We start from the raw sequence: 16,644 nt of genomic DNA, 5'->3' as shown, positions 1-16,644 counted from the left end.
AACAAAATAGTCCAGCAACCCCCAGGAGCTCTCACTCGCGGTGTACGTATTGGTGCGTGTAGACGGCACACTTCTCTTGGTCGTCTTCTTCGTACGGACATTTATTTTCTGCCACTTACTGCAATGTTCCATTTTACCAGTGCTGGTGAGTCAACCCTGTGTTGCAGATAATTATCTGTTTATGTCAAATTGGAACATTGAGAATGCTATTAATGGGCCCTTTTGCTTGCACTTTCTTCGTTGTTTAAAGGAAAGTGGAAAAGTAGGAATTGTGTGCCTTCTCGCCCCATTGCTGCTTCTGCTCTGAGCTTTCCTCCCAAACCTCCATTTAGAGGAGTCATTCACTGACCATCTGAGGGGCCTGAGACCCTATAGATTATGATATGTCAAGAGGGATGAGATGTTCCCCAACTTCAAGGCACTTGCAGCCTACTAGGGAAAAGAAAAGATGCACCCCAGTCACCATAGTAGATCGTCAGGCATGGTAACTGCCATGAAAAGGGTACAACCGAGAGGCTCTGAGCACTAATGAGGTGAGATCACTGCCCTCCGTGTGGTGATGGGAGGTTTGATGGAGATGGTGACAGTTGGACTAAACCATAAGGATTGAGTAGGGCTTTGTTGTATGGAGATTCGGATACAAGAGTGGGTATTCCAGGCAGGATGGCAGTGTGAGCAAAAGTCCCGCCTGGGGAATGGGGAGGGGCTCAGCTTATGAGACAGTAGAGCACAGGGATAAGCCCATGAAAGCCCTGGATTCCAGTCCCCCCCTCCCCTGCCACCAGCTCTGTGACTTTGGGCAAATCACTTACCCTCTTTGAGCCTACTTTTTATGCCTATAAAAGGGAAGGTCTAGTGATTTGCACCTTATAGAATTAACTGGAATCATGTGTCATGCACAGCACCTGGCACTTAAAAATAAATGTAAGCAGTTACTCTTTGGCTGGAACATTAAGAGTACGACTCCATTAATGGGAGATGAGGATGAAGCAAGCTGGTGTGAGGTCCTAGAGATGCCCAAGTGGAGAGTTTCGACTTTATTCTGTAAGCAATGGGAGTCATGAAAAGTTCTTGAGCAGGTAAGTGATGTGATCAGAGCTCTGTCCCAGAAAGATCATTTGGAAGGCTGTGTGAAGAACAGATGGTTAGATGTGGGGCATCAGCAGCAATGTTGGGAAACTCAAGAGGGAAAACAAGCTTTGGAGAGCATATGAAGTTGTCAGTTTTGGAAACATCAAGATTGACATTGAGGCATTGACCAAGTAGAATCGGAGTACAGGGAAAAGATGAGGACTGTGGTTAAATAATTGGAAGTCTCCCACTTAATGAGGACAACTGATAATGCCAAGAGGCTGGAACAACAGGAAAGGGTGTAGAGAGGACAGTTTCTTATGGGAATGCCTTTATTTAGGAAGGTGGAGTTGAAAACAGGAAAATAAGAGGAGTGAGGTGGGACACCAGCCATCATGAGTGATGGATTGTGAAGAAATGTGTTAGGTCCAGTCTCATGACTCATTCCAGAACTCAGTAACTATCAGCTGTAGCCAAAAAATACCAATCTTTCATTCTCATTCATTGCCACCTTGTTCTAAGCCCCTGGTCACCTCTGGGAGAGGGGAGAGCTCCAGCAAGGATGGCATCCCCTGGGGGCGCTGTCCCTGGCTGCAGCCACTCTAACCATCCCAGTGCCATCAGAAAGAAACTCTGGCCAGAAAATGAGCATTCTGACCTTCTGGGCAGGGGAGAGAGAGTGAGAGAGTCTAGCCAACATTTCTGCTTCCGTTTTCTTGAACCGTTTACTATGAAACTTCCTGGTTACACATTAGAAGTACTTCTGATACTTTAGCTTTCAGGCATTTCTTTCCTGCAGGATAGACAATTTCCCCAATATCAACAAATCTATCAGGAAATTTTAATATGTAGGTGGCATTTCTTATGCAGATATTGAACTGCTTAATATGAAACTTCATGACCCATGTGAATGGAAAAACTCATCTGTTTTATTTGTTGTTACACTGGGCATCATGCCCGAGCTGAAAATTTCCAGTGCACAAAGGAGAGTTGAAATTGTACTTTAAAGATGTGTATCCCAGCATTCTCTCTGGTTTTTATGCTTCTACCTGGAGGGAAATTCATTAGTAAATTCTGCAATGTTTACGAAAGGTGCCAATGTGGGCAATTCTTTGAGTGTATTTCAAAATGAAATTAGCCATGGTGGAAGCATTTTTATGGTAAATGTTTTAAGGTCAGGAAAATGCATTCTCTGCTGTACTGTTTCACACTTTAATCTGCTGCACCTTGAAATCCCCTGGAAAGCTATGGGTTTGCATGTTAGTGGACTCTTACTGCCCAGGCCTCATAACCTTCTAGTACCCCAAGTAGTGTAAGCCAAGTGTTAGCCTCAAGATCCTGAACAATGGAGCAGTTGATATATTGGCATGAAGCTGGTGGCTTTTTATTTAGAACATCATGCCATGTCTTAAAATACACATTCCTACCGTGTTATCACCATTCAAGCTGACTCATCATCAAATTTGGTTAAGATACCAGCTTCACAGGCAGATAGGGATTTGGAAGGAAGCCTTTAGGAAAGACAGCAGGCTGATGAAATATCTAAAATGTTAGGAATCTGAGAGTAGGGCCTGACAACTAACTGCAGGCCATCCTGAAAAACCAGGCATGTGATAGCAGCTTAGTTCCAGGTGATCACTTCGTTTGGGAAAGGACTTGATCAGTGGCTGGTAATATGGGAAATCATTCAATTCCCCCATTCCCCTAGGAGATAGTATACAGAACCAGACAGTGGCAAAAATTTTAAGCTCCAGTAATACCAAATGTTAGCAGGATGTGGAGCAACTGCTAGTGTAAGTGTGCAACCATTTTAGAAAAGAGTCTGTCCTTATCTAATGTAGTTGAAAATTGATAATGCCCTATGCAGTAGACAGAAAAATGTGCCTCCCCTCTCCCCAATATGTCCGCATCCTAAACCCAGAACCTGTGAATCTGTTACTGTCTTTGGCAAAGGGACTTTACAGATGTGATTAAGTTAGGGATCTTGTTTTGGGGGGATTGTCCTGCATTATCCAGCTAGACCTAATGTGATTATGAGGGTCCTTAGAATTGCAAGAGGGAGGCAGGAGAGTCAGAGTGGCAGAGTGATACAGCCCAGGAAAATCAGCCACTCGGTACTGGCTTTGAAGGTGGAAGAGGCCATGAGCCAAGGAATACGAGCAGCCTCTAACGTTGGAAAAAGCAAGGAAACAGAGTTTCCCCTGGAGCCTCCAGAAGTCAATGCACCCCTGCCAACACCTTGATTTTTACCCAGCAAGACCCACTTCAGATTTTTGACCTCCAGAACTTTAAGATTATAAATTTGGTGTTGTTTTTAGCCTCCAAGTTTATGGTTATTTGCTCTAGCCTAATAAGAAACTAATATACCCTATAACCGAGCAGTTCCACTCATGGCTATCGTATTCATAGACTAAGAGACAAAAACAAGTATATCCATTATTGTCTAAATAGGAATATAAAATCCCAGTAGAATGGGTAAATAAATAGTAGCATATTCATACAATAGTTTATTACACAAGAATGACAATGAAAAAGAAGGAACAGAGAAATCAGCGGAGGGATTTCTAGTTATTACAGCATGAAGAGGTCAGTGATGATTCTCAGCAAAATATATAGCATATATGTCTCTCTACAAGTATATAGAATACAGGTGACCTGGGACAGAGGTAAAGAATGGGGAGTGAATACTTAATTGGTAGAATTTCTGTTTGGGGTGATGGAAGTTTTCATAATGGATGGTGGTGATGGTAGCACAACTTTGTGAATGTAATTAACACCACTGAATTATATATTTGAATGTGGCTAAAAGAGGAAATTTTAGGATGTATACATGTTACCAGAATAAATTTTTTTAAAAAATCATAGGGCTGTACAGCACAAAGAGGGAACCCTAATGTAAACTATGGACTAGGGTAAATAGTATAATTATAATAACACTGTTTCATCAATTGTAACAAAACTACCACACTAATGCAAAGTGTTAGTAATAGAGGAAACTGTGGGTGGGTGGGGGGATGGGAACTCTGTAGTTTCTGCATAATTTCTCTGTAAAACTACATCTTCTCTAATAAAAAATAAATTAAAAAATACAAATATAAAACTGGACAAAATTATCAAACACAGCCATTTCAGGGCACTGAAAAGCTACCAGTGGAAGACAACAAATTGAGAAGCATTTTATTCTTGAAAAACTACGGAAATATTGTTGAATAATTATAGTTATACCTCAATAAAACAATAAACTGTATCTCAATAAAACTGATAAAAATGAACAGAGGAATGCAACGGCATGGGTGAATCCTATAAACATCATTTTTAATTGTAAAAAAAAGTGAATCACAAACAAATACACCTAGTATGATTCCGTTTATATAAAGTACGTGAACAGGCGAAACTAAAATCTGCTGTTTAAGGGTGCATATGTCGATAAGAGAACTATAAAGATAATCAAGGGAGTACTTACCATCACAGTCAGGGTAGTGGTTATTTTAGGGGGTTGAGAGAGGGTTGTGATCTGGAGTGTAGTGGGGCTGGCATCCAGGGTCTGGCAGTGTTCTGTTTTTGACCTGGTTGGTGGTTGCATGGGGAGTCTCTTTAGAAATATTTAAAACTGTTAAGTATATATGTTACATGAACTTTTCTATATGATTCTCATATTTTAGATTTTTTTGTATGTAAGGAAATTAGCAAAAGAACCAGAGAGGGTGGCGGGCCACCATCACAGAGACCTGTCTCTAAAGCATGGAGCCTGTCCCAGCAGGGAAAAGGGGGTAGCTGGGGAAGCAAGGCAGAGACTGAGGATGAGATATTTCCTGGGGGAGTGGGGTGTGGGGTGTGGAGGCTGAAGCACCTTGGGGCCAGACGTACCCCAGGAGCAGGTCCACAGCAGTGGGACTTATCCCAGCCCTCACCAGCTGGTGGCACTGAGCCATCAGGGTCTCCCCCCATCTTGGTCAAGAGACTCTGGGACCCAGGGCAGAAAGCTCAGAGGGAGGGCCTCAGCAAATGCCTCAGACTGAGCTGAGGGAGATTGAGGTGTCACAAAAGGGTCCATGAGGGCATGCCATCCTGGGACGTATCCCTCTGTGTAATGACTGATGATTTCCTGCTGCAAAGAGCTTTCCCCTCCTTCCTCTGACTTCTGCATCATTTAGAGAACCATTCACTCATTTAAATGGGAACAGTCCCTAATGCCACTAGGTGAAGGGAGCAAACATTGAGTCCTTTCCCCCTGGCCAGAGCCTGTTGTTTTGTGTCTGATTTGTCTCTTCCTTGGCCTCAGCCAGCAGACAACTTCTGCTCTGATTGCCTCTAACCAGGAGCTCCACAGCCCTGACTGTCCGCTCCCAGAGAGGGGCCCTGGGCTAGCACCAGAGATGATCAGAGCAGTACTGAGTTGCTAATTGCATAATTTATGAGGCCACGGATTTAAAGAGACTCTGTTTATATAGCATGGAGTTGCAGTTCATTCCCTGGCTGTGATAGCCCATTCTCCCGCCTGTCTGCTGGCCTGCCTGTGTCTTTCTTCCTGGGTGGTCCTTGGTTTTCTTGATAAGAACAGATAAGCAGCTTCTCTGACTGAAGTGTCCCCTCTTCATGGCACAACCAGTGGTGATGGGCTGTAGGGAGAAACAATTTAGATTTCCTAGGGAGCAGGGCTTACTTAATCTCTCTGAATGGCACCCCCCTGGAGTTGTGCAGTGCACAGACTGCACAGCCATACATCACAACCCTGCTCTTGGGCAGAGTGGGAAAACAAGGAGGAAACTGCCTCTCGGGGGGGCTCTTTGTATGTCCTAGGTGTTTTTCATAAAGATAGTGCCCAGTTTTTCCAATGAGAAAACTGATTCAGAGAAGTTAAATGGCTTTACCAGGGTCACATAACTACAGAGGAGATGAGCTTCAAACCTTCATGGGCATTAAAATTAACTAAAATGGTCAGTTTGAAACATTCTCCCATATTGGACGTCTTCTTTTTCTAGCAATCTCAGAACTCACCTATCTTTGAAAAGGGAAAACAAATCATCCTACTTCCATCTACATTTGGGTCCCCAAATTCCTCCTTTGCAACCCATGCCTGTTGTCTCCACTTCTTCTCTGCCCATTTGGTTTTTAGCATTTTATCACCAGCTGGGGCCACGTCCCACAGGACCTCTTTTCAGCCTTGAACCTCCTCACCCTACTGGGGACTTGTGACCCTTCTAACCACCCCTCTCTCTGGAATTCTCTTCCATAGCTCCCAGGACACTAGGCAATCATTCATTCATTTATCTATTAATATATTTGAGGGCCTATACAGCAGGGGCTGGGCTGGTACCAGAGCAAAACAAGACAGGCTCTCTGTGCTCAAGGAACTTACAGGCCAGGTAATGTCAACTAGAGTGCTATGAAGAAAGAGCCTGGGGGCTGTGAAAATGTAAAAGGGCACCCTCACCCAGGGTGGAGTATCAGAAGATTCCAAGAGGAGACAATGCTTTGAGCTGGAAAGGCAGTTGGGAAGCAGTGGAAGAAAGCCAGGGTGACTGTGGTGCATAGCGAGTGATGGGAAGCATGGCACAAAATGAGGCAGGAGAGATGAGCTGGGTCAGGTTACACCTTGTAAAGCCATGATTTAGGAGTTTGGACCTTATTTTAAGTGAAATGGGTAAGTCAAATATTTTGAGCAGTAGGTAACATCCTTATTTTCATATCTGGCACAGATCCCATATATGGTCATACAATTTGTGAGCTACACAACTCCAAGGGGACAGCAATTATGTTGTGGTCTATGGGACTGGTGCCCTGGAAATGTCAATGGTGTGCCCCGGAGTTACACAGTGCACATACTGCACAGCTGTCCCTAGAGTGCTAATTGTCTGGCTATGATGGGTAGACTGTATAGGAGAGGGCAAGAGGCTTTGAGGAGCCCAATTAGGAGTCTGTTGCAGCGGCCCCAGTGCCACCTTACCTTCCTTTTGGTGAGCTCCCTTGGTGAGCTCCTTTTTGCCCTTCTCTGCTTTTCCTGGAGTAGCTTACCAATCTTTGACTCAGGCAGAATCTAAGCAACACTCAACACTGAGCAGTCAGGAGAGGACAGGAATCAGCCAGAGGGCATGGGACTACACCTGACAGAGGGTAGTTCAAGGAGAAACTCCTGACCTGGCATGAACGGCAGGGAGGCATGGCTCAGCCACTGGCCAGGATCCCAGGTGGGCCCCAAACCTGAAGGAGCAAGGAAAGTAGGAGAAGGTGGAGGCTCAGGTATGTGGGTGAACCAACATGGGGGCAAAAGGAGAAGTTGCAATATCTGGGCCTCTCAGGTCATCCCTGGGAACCCCTGGTCTATCAGCAAGAGAGCTTGGAGCAGAGCTGGAACAGAGCAGGGTTGGTCTGCCTCAGGAATGAGGCCTAGGAGGGAGCAAGCAGGAGGAGTCAGCGTTGGGGGGAGCCCTGAGGAAGTACCCCAGCTCTCGGTCCTCAGTTTGTGGGCCTTTCACTGTTCACAGCCCAACTGACTGTCGCTGCCCCAGTTGCAAAAGTCCCAAGCATAAGAACTTGGAGCCATAGCCCAGCCTGCTGGAGCCACTTGCTTCTGTCTTGGGTCTTGTAGGAACCCTTTTCCTGCTGACCAGAATATTGCTAGAGTGCTGACATCTCCCCCAATCGCTCCTTTCCCAATGGCTCAGCATGCTCTCTCCCACCTTTGAATCCCAGAGCATTTATTATCTCCTCTTACGTCATACTATCATCCCCCTTGTGCAAATGAGAAAAGCAAGGCTCGGTGAGATGAAGATGTTTTGCTGACATCCACACACGGCAGAGCAGGAAATGAACCAGGCCTGCCTGACTCCAGAGCTGGATCACTTTCCTTTATTCAGTGCCTCTACTCTGAATTCTTGCTGCACGTTCTGGCCGTTCTTCAACACTCATCTAACCCTCTTTGCCTCAGGAATGATGCTCTTCTCTCTCAGCAGGATGGAATGATGTCCTTCGGGTATAGGGGACTCCCACCCCAGGACCATGCGGGGCACCCAGGGGTGGGTGGTGGATGGAAGGATGGACGGAGATGATGATGTGGAGCAATTTGTGTCTTTTGATTTCTATTCAGACATCGTCAACTGTGACCTGAAATCCACACTGCGAGTGCTGTACAACCTCTTCACCAAGTACCGGAACGTGGAATAATGGACCACCCTGGGATCCCCACTGCCCGGAAGTTCTCGTTGTGGGCAGACTGGAGCGTCCACTGAACCACTTTAACCTGCTTATTCCTGTCTCCTGCTCTGTGCTCTCCCACAAGTCCAGCTACAACCCAGGGATACGGGGAATCAAAATTAGGAAGGAAAGGATCAATAACTCAGTGGACTGGTCCAGACTTCCCAGGCCCTAGGGACTTTGCAATGGCCTGGGAAGATGGTCCCATCTCCTGATGCTGGATCCAGATTTCCCTCCGTATCGTGTGGGAACCAGCTTAGGCAAAAGAGAGATTCCAGAAGATGAAAATAAAGGTAATAGTTCCCATTCATGGCTGTAAACTGTGCCAGGCACAGCACTAAGTGCTCTGATGTGCTCGAGCTCATTTCTGCTTCGTGACTCCACTGAAGTAGGTGTTATAATCCCCTTTTAAAGATGAAAAAACTGAGGCTCAGTGAGGTTAAGTGACTTCCAGAAGCTGGGATTTGTTTTTCCTTTTAACAACGTATTTGTTAATAACTGGCCATGTTCTAAGCTTATGTGTCTGTGTCTGTGTGTGTGTCTGTGTGTGTGTGCATGTGTGTGTATGTATGTGCATGTGTGTCTCTGTGTGTGTGTCTGAGTCTTCAAAGAAGACACAAGCCCACTGGTCTCACTACCAGGGCCGGCTAGGTCAGAGCTTAGTGATTCACGCTGAAATTGGCAAATCGAATTTAGCCCAATTAATAGTGTGTGTGTGGCAGGAGTCATGTCCCTCCAATCTTTTGTACAAATGAAAATTACTCTTAATTCCTTCAGATTTATAATAACCCCATATTCTGGTTTCAGGGTGACATTTGGGAAGGATTCTGTTTAGAATTAATGGAGTGGCACATTTTGCAGCCTTTTTGCTTGATTGCATGTAATGGAAATGCCCTATATTTTCCTGCAAAATAAGTACTCAATTCATTATCATTAAGCAAATGCACAATATATTCAGGCACCACTGAGAACTGGGTGCGGGCCACATGAGCTTCACTTGGGAAATAGGCTCTTCAACAAGGACCCTTGAACTTTAAAGAAAGGAACTCCTTTTTGCCTTCTAATTGATCATTTAGACCATTTCTGGCTAAGTCTGCCCACATGCAATTATTGGCTAATTCCAGTGAGGAAAAATGTAAGTCATTTAGACCAAAGCCAAGCAGTTTCTTTGTGTGGGTTACTCGAGGGCTTGTGGTGACTTGTGTCCCCTCTACATGAACCCACCTTTGAAATATAATGCTCTGGTTGCCCCAGGCCCCTGTGGGAAGAGGAAAGGAGCTGGAAGGGGGCAAGAAGTAGGCGGAAAATATTTGCACACTTACACATGGCAGAACACCCTCAGAGACAGAGAGCTGTGGCTTGTGGTACTTAAAACTTACACCCCTAAGTTGACCAAGGCCTTGGGATAATTAATAACTTGTGCTGAGAGTCCAGCTTCATTATAGTATTTTCATAAATGTTAGACTCCAGAAGTCCCTGCCTGCCTTGTCACTACTTTAGGCCCATTGTACAAAGCCCATTCTTAGTTTGCATTTGAGAAATTCCTTTTGATCCATATCTACTGGTTCAGCCTCCTATAATGTCCAAAATATTCCTTTCAGCCTTATCATCATTTCTTAGTACTATCCCTATCTACAGGATCTCAGAAGCCATAAAAACTTGGATATTCTACATATTTCCTTGGAGATTTTTCTCTGAGAATTGTTCCCATGATAAGCATTGACGATATAAAGGAAACATACTCTTGTGTCTGTTTATGAAAAAGAAAACAAACCTTTTTTATATATTACATCTCACACTAGGAAGCGCTAAATAGGGTAATATTTCTGTTTGCTCTCTTTTAAATTCCTGGTAGCTCATCAAGATAAATAATCGCTTTGTCTCCTTGAGCAATCCTAAAATGGTATGAAATAAGAGGAATGCCTTCATTTAAACGTGCTTTGCTCTAAGAATTGTGTCTCCTTGTTATTCCTGACATTAAAATTACAAATGTGCAAGTGCCCTTATTAAGAGCCCTCTTTTTATATTTTACATATACACAGTATGAAAGCACATTAGAACACTCAAAAAGATTTTTAATAAAGGGTCTAATTGATTAGAAAATTTTGTTTAGGGCCTGAGGTCTGTGCCTGAAAACTGAATCCCAAGTTCTGGGCCTAGTTTTATTAAAACCCTGTCATCTTATTTAGAGGTTTTCCTTTAGATCCCAGAATCTGCAAGTTAATAAATGCCTTATGTTTTTGAAGGGGACAAAAGGCATCAAAAGAATAAACCAAACCCAACCCTCATCTCCTTAAAAACAGAAACCAAGACAAGGATCAAGTCTCTAGGCTCACTGGGTACTTTTCTTTTTCTTTTCTTTTTTAAATTTAAATTCATGGTCTTTTAATAAATAATACATACATGGTACAAAATTCAGAAAGAATGAATGGGAGAAAAATCTAAGTCTCCCTCCTTCCTCTCTCCCCAGCAACAAATACTCGTCCCCAGAGGCAACTATTTTGATCAATTTCTATGTATACTCCAGACATATATAGCATGAGCATACATAGAAAATCTTGGTTTTTTTAATATAAATAACATGCATACTTTTGTGCACATTGCTTTTTTCACTTAACATCATATCTTGGAGATTGTTTTACACTCGGTATTAAAAAAATATCCTTTCAAGTTTTAAAATGCGAATCTGAGCATTTTGTAAATCCAGATGCACATACCCTGTCTCTTGGAACTAGGAAATGAAGAATGAAAGCTCTATCAGAAGGAGGTGACACTGCCTTGATAGTAAATTCAAAAGTAGAGGCTGAGACATAATGGGGGCGGGGGAGCATGTTACTGGAGATTCCCATGTGCCCTGAACTGAATTTTATAAAAACATGTCTTCCCTTTGATTATTATGGTGAATTGTGCGGTTTGATTAAGCTTTCATTTTTACATGTTACTAGAGCTACTAATTTATAATGTACTAAGAAAATATTAAGGGTTACTAAATACCCTATAATATTCTGCTATGAAGGCTGCTATTTCACTTGTGCAAGCACAGAGTGGACATTTCCAAAATCTGGGAGAAGGGTTCTTTGTTAGGAGCATTGAGATGCAGATGCTGAGTTAGGAAGTAGGCTCACTCACCACTAAGGGACCTTCCCTCTACACACCAGCTTTCTAATGCTTGCAGATTCAGGTCTCAGCAAAAGAAAAGATGGACCTTCTGAGTTGCTCACAGTTGCAACTGCAAAGGTTATATTGGCAAACTCCTGGTTTCTACTGTTTTCAAACCTGAATTTTACATTAAAAATATAAGCCCAGGTTAGCCCCCAACTTTGCTCACCCCGCTGCTTTGCTACAGTGGGGCTTGCTCATGTGAATACATGCACATGTGTTCACGTGTCCCTGGCAGCAGAAACAGCAACCTTGAGGGTGCTCAATGCAGGATGGGCAGTCCCCAAACCATTCGTGTCAATCTTGAGAATGTCAGGCTTTCCAGGGAAGCTGCTAGTGGAGCATCTCTTAAAGTGCATTCTGCAGGAGCTTAATAGGTGCTAAGTGAAAAAAAGTCACATTCATATAAGTTTGGAAAACATGAGTCTAAAGAAAATTCAAGTAGCTTTCTGAGGCTTTGTTTTTGTTTTCTAATTGGACCATCCTACATTAATGCCTATTATGAATCTCTAAGGGGAGGCAGAGAATGCAGCAGCACATCACAAGCTTGTTTGGCTGTGAGATCTATTTGCCTCTGGAGAAATTTGCAGGTTGTGTACTTGGTGGAACTCATCCATTAATTTAGCCATTTAGCCATATATTCAACAAGTGTGTGTTAAGTGCCAACGATGTGTTAGGTCACAGTATGTTCAGTGCCGAGTAAGCATCACTTCATGGCGCTTACGGTCCAATACGGGAGACACGTGGAAAATAATCACAAATCAGTGTTACTTGTAAATAGAGATGACTCCAATGGAGGAGAAGTACGGAAAAACTATCGGAGTTCTAATTTAGATTTTGAAGTCGAGAGAGGTTTCTGTCAAAGTGCTGTTTTCAATGTAACACTTGAATCATCAAGAAACTCGGGGGAAGAGCTTACCGACAAGAGAAAAGCACGAGTGAGGAAGAGACTTGGTTTCACAAGGAACTGAAAGAAAGCCAGGAGGGCTTGAGGACAAAGAGTGAGGGAGGAGAGGGGGTCCCAGATAGAGGATTAGGATTTTATGCTAAGAGTTGTGGGAAGCAATTTACATTTTAAAAAGCCTTCTGGCTACTGTATGGGAAAACTTTGGGCAAAGCAATGTCAGCAAAATGAAGGGGAGGCTCCCTTCCCATCTTCATTCCAAGGACAAGGCTGGAGATAGAGGAGACCAGGTGGGGAGCTCGAGTGCCTGCCCACCTCCCATCTGGTCTCCAGCATGCTCTGGAAGCCTTGGGTCTGCTTTTCAACTCCTAAGGCTCCAGCTCCCCAAGCCTGCTGGGGAGCAGGAGCTCTTAGACATCCCCATCGTTTCCACATTTTTCTCCTCTGAGAAGAACTAAGGAAACCAGACAGACTGGATAGAAATGCATCTGTGAAATAAAGGAAAGGAGGCCTATCAGGCCTAATTACGGGTTGAATTGAGTCTCCCCAAAAAGACATGTTCAATTCCTAACCCCCATCCCATGAAGGTGACCTTATTTGGAAACAGGGTCTTTGAAGACGTGATTAGTTTAGATGAGGCCTTAATCCAATATGACTAGTGCCCTTGTAAGAGGAGAGGAGTTGGCAGATGGACACGGGGAGAAGGTCATGTGAAGATGGAGGAGGCAGAGGGATGCATCTACAAATCAAGGAATGCCAAGGGTTGCCAGCAAACACCAGAAGTTAGGAGAGGCGAGGAAGCCTTCCGTACAGGTTCCCTAGGGAGCATGGCCCTGCCAACACCTTCATTTCACACTTTCAGCCTCTGGAGCTGCAAGGCAATGCATCTCTGTTGTTTGAAGCCACCTAGTTTGTTATGGCAGCCCTGAGAAAATATGACAGGCCATAAAGCCGAGCTTTGGAGACCAGAGCTTCCAGAACCTCTCACCACCCAGGACTCCTGCTGTTTCATCTCCGTGTGGATTCAGTGGGAGAGGGGAGGTGCTGTCATCCAGCCTGCAGACAAGACAAGGTAGACTTCCTGGGTTAGGATAATAATGTCATTCTCCACATTCATATTAGTTGAACATGAATTATAATTGTTACGATGCCTGCCACATTGATAGGAAAGCCTATCGAGAGGGGAAGAGGGGCCACTTATGCATCAGAGTTAATGTCTTGTGAAATACCTTTCATGGGAAGACACATCATTTTTTCATTGGGAGTTGTAAAATTCCAGAAACATCCTTGGAAACCCCCACTTGGAAACTCCTTGGTTGGAAACCAGTCCAGTGGATTCCTGCTCTGGAATGATGTTTCTCTCCTTAACAGGCTCCCATGGCCTGAGCAATCTGTATTCCATTTTCCTGCCTCAACTCCACTGGGCCTTCTGCACACACGGGCACCGGCTCTGATGGTGGCATTTAACAGGGCATTCAGGAGAGACCCCAATGATTAAGATAAATGATGCTTTATCAATGAAATGAACTTTTCATTTATTTTTATCGATTTTCATGTTTTCACATCTTCAGATCCAATTTGTTAGCCCGAGGTGGCATTCCAAGACACTCAAACGTCATTAAGGCGACCGCTTTAAGGAGTGCCATGTTTTATTGCAGTGGACAGGACAATAGATAAATATTTGATCTGTTACATGTTTGCTCTGTGTGGGAGCTAGGGTTGGGCCTGTGTGATTCTCCGGCTGTTATATATCTTCCTGGAAACCCTGACGTTGGCCTCATTCCCCCACCCCACCCCCCTAGGAATACAGAGCCTGCCCTTGGCAAACATTTGTTGTTGTTTCTGAAAAGCTGCTCCTGGAAGCCTTTTCTCACTCAGGCTTCAGAGGTTACCACATCTTTCCTTATTTACAGTGATAGTGGAGAATATAAACTCTCACTGAACTGCAGACATTTGGCCTAAACTAATGGACAATAAGATGGTGACCAGGGAGTGTACCCCATGCCAAGTTACCAGCACGGACTCCTCGCCTCCTCTCCCTTCCAAGCTCTTGGGTGACGCAGGGCACTGGGCTATTGCTTGCACGTTTGAGTCTGGACTTGCTGCATTAATGGTTCTCCCAGATAATTCCCATAATGTCCTGTTCTCCTGCATTGTGATCGCATGCTGTCTAGACCAATGACCAGTGCTGCCATTGGATGTGAGAGACCAAGCTCACCATCTACAGCCAGATTGCTTTGCTTTGTTAAAATTTACCCATCCACACATCTTCATTTACAGATTAAATGACTTTCTGACCTCCCTCCCTTCATTGTGATTTGTCAATGAGATCCAGAGCTTTCTCTCGTTCTTTTCATGATGATTCCAATCCCCCTGTGAAGTAGACCCACATATGGCAGCAGGGGGCCTACCCAGGCATAAATAAAGTGGGATTCAATGGACAAGAAGAATTTCAGCCAACAACCTGGGCTGGGTCCCAAACTGCCCATGGTGAGAATTCAGGAAGTCAGGGAATGTTTGTAGGAATACTGTTTTGGATTCAGCAGCATTCTACGCACAAAATGGGATCAGAAAGTACAGGGTCCCTTCCCAAATGGCGCTTCCGTCCTGGGGGTGGGGGAGTGTCACAAATCCATCTCATCTGAAATAATTCAGTGGCATGATGAGATAGCACCAGATTCCTTTGAGGGCTCATTGTATTTTGTCAGAAAATACTCCATGCCCAGCTGCCATGTAATCATACATCCAAGATCTGCAACTTCATGATCCATGCAGATTTGCTACTGTATGAAACCATACAACATACCCTCAAGCCAAATACAGATTTAGGGTCATTTTTCTAAAGTCTCCCTTGTTAATGGTTGCTGAGAAATCGCTGTCTTTACTCATATGTTCCAAATAGCCAACAAGGACCCAAAGTCCACCATGGGCTCCACTGAGAGCTGTTTGACTTTTGTCTTATACTCAAAGCTTCCTTGCTTCTCTAAACCCACCCTTCTTTCACCCAAATGTGCCAAGGGCAGTAAAGAAATCTTAGGCTTCTTTACTTTTGTTCCCCAGCATGGAATTGCTGGAGAAAATCACAGAATGGACATGCACTACCTGCTATTTTGTCATCATCCAATTGCCACTGGGTACTCCCTGCCTTCTGAGTCCCCTGTCATCTCTCACAATTGCCTTTATCTCCCCAAACACCATTTTCGTGCCTTCACCCTCACGTTTCCTCACCTCTTCCTTCATCAGGAAAATCAGAGCTGTTTGCTTCATGTTCTTTCCTCAGCATTTCAACATCTCAGGCCCTGCTCACTGCCTCTCTTCACTTCTTCCTGCCTCAGGGAAGAAAGGTCCCTCCTCATTCCAAGGCTGCCCCTTCCTCTACCTGCATCCTCCAGGACCGGCTCCCTTGTCCTCCTGCAAACTCAAGCTCCCCCCTCCTCCCCTTTCACTCTAAACTCATGCAGATTTCTGGGCTGAAAACAAAAAACCTTGCACTTGAGCCTATTCTCACTGCAGTGCCATCTTCAACCATTTTACTTTTTCCTTGAGACAAGTTGCTGAAAGATGGAGATCCATGCTGATTCCATTTCCTCCCTTTCCCCTTTCTTTTCTGAACCCATAAAATCTGGCTCTAGTTTTTCTGAGCAGATATTTCTCTCTGAGTGGTAAGCACTGGATCCAATGGGCCAGTCCTGGCCCCACTTCCCTCGCTCTTGGAAGCATCTGGCCTTGCTGCCAACTTCCTCCTTCTTCCAGGAACTCAGCTGCCAATGTTTCAGAGACAATGCATCCTTCTGCTCCTCCTCCGCCTCTCTGGATGCTGCTCTCTTTGCTCTTAGGTGGGGATTTTTCTTCCCCCAGCCTCCAAATGTGAATGCTCCCAGGGCTTGTCTTCCAAACTTCTTCCCCTACATCTCTCCCTGGCTTCCTCTACTTCCCACTCTCCCACCAGCCCCAACATCTCACTCAGTCCAAATGAGCACTTCTAGCTTCCCAACATCTCTTGAATGGGCTACCCCAAGTCCACTTGGCACACCCTAAACTGAATTTTTATTCTTCTCCATACCTGCTTCTTTTGCAGGCATCCTTTGTCCCTTTCAGAAGTGCCATCTCTTCCCAGACACCCTCACTCTCAGGCCCTCAAGGTAGTCCTGAATTTTGTTGCTCCCTCTCCAACACATCCAGTCAGTTGCATTGGTTGTTCCTTTGCAAAGCATTGACACCATCCTCTCCTGGCCCCCACCGTGGCTCTAATTAAGGCTCCATCCTCTCCCACCTAGATATTGCAATGGTCTCTTACCCAGTTTTCCTTTGGGCTA

General features: G+C 44.6%; 1 protein-coding gene across 4 annotated transcripts in view; it reads left to right on the top strand.

Moving 5' to 3' along the window:
• PARVA (parvin alpha) overlaps positions 1–10,262 on the top strand; it is a 196,118-nt gene extending 185,856 nt beyond the window's left edge. For all 4 annotated transcript variants that reach the window (XM_037839928.1, XM_037839929.1, XM_037839931.1 and 1 more), the window contains one exon: positions 8,159–10,262. In XM_037839928.1, coding sequence (XP_037695856.1) covers positions 8,159–8,235 — 77 coding nt within the window. In that variant the 3' untranslated portion in view covers positions 8,236–10,262. The remainder of the gene's footprint in view (positions 1–8,158) is intronic.
• The last annotated feature ends 6,382 nt before the right edge of the window (positions 10,263–16,644 follow it).

Source organism: Choloepus didactylus, chromosome 6, assembly GCF_015220235.1.
Source record: "Choloepus didactylus isolate mChoDid1 chromosome 6, mChoDid1.pri, whole genome shotgun sequence".
NCBI lineage: Eukaryota > Metazoa > Chordata > Mammalia > Pilosa > Megalonychidae > Choloepus > Choloepus didactylus.
The sequence above is the reverse complement of the archived record's forward strand: the minus strand, read 5'-3'. Positions and strand labels throughout refer to the sequence as shown.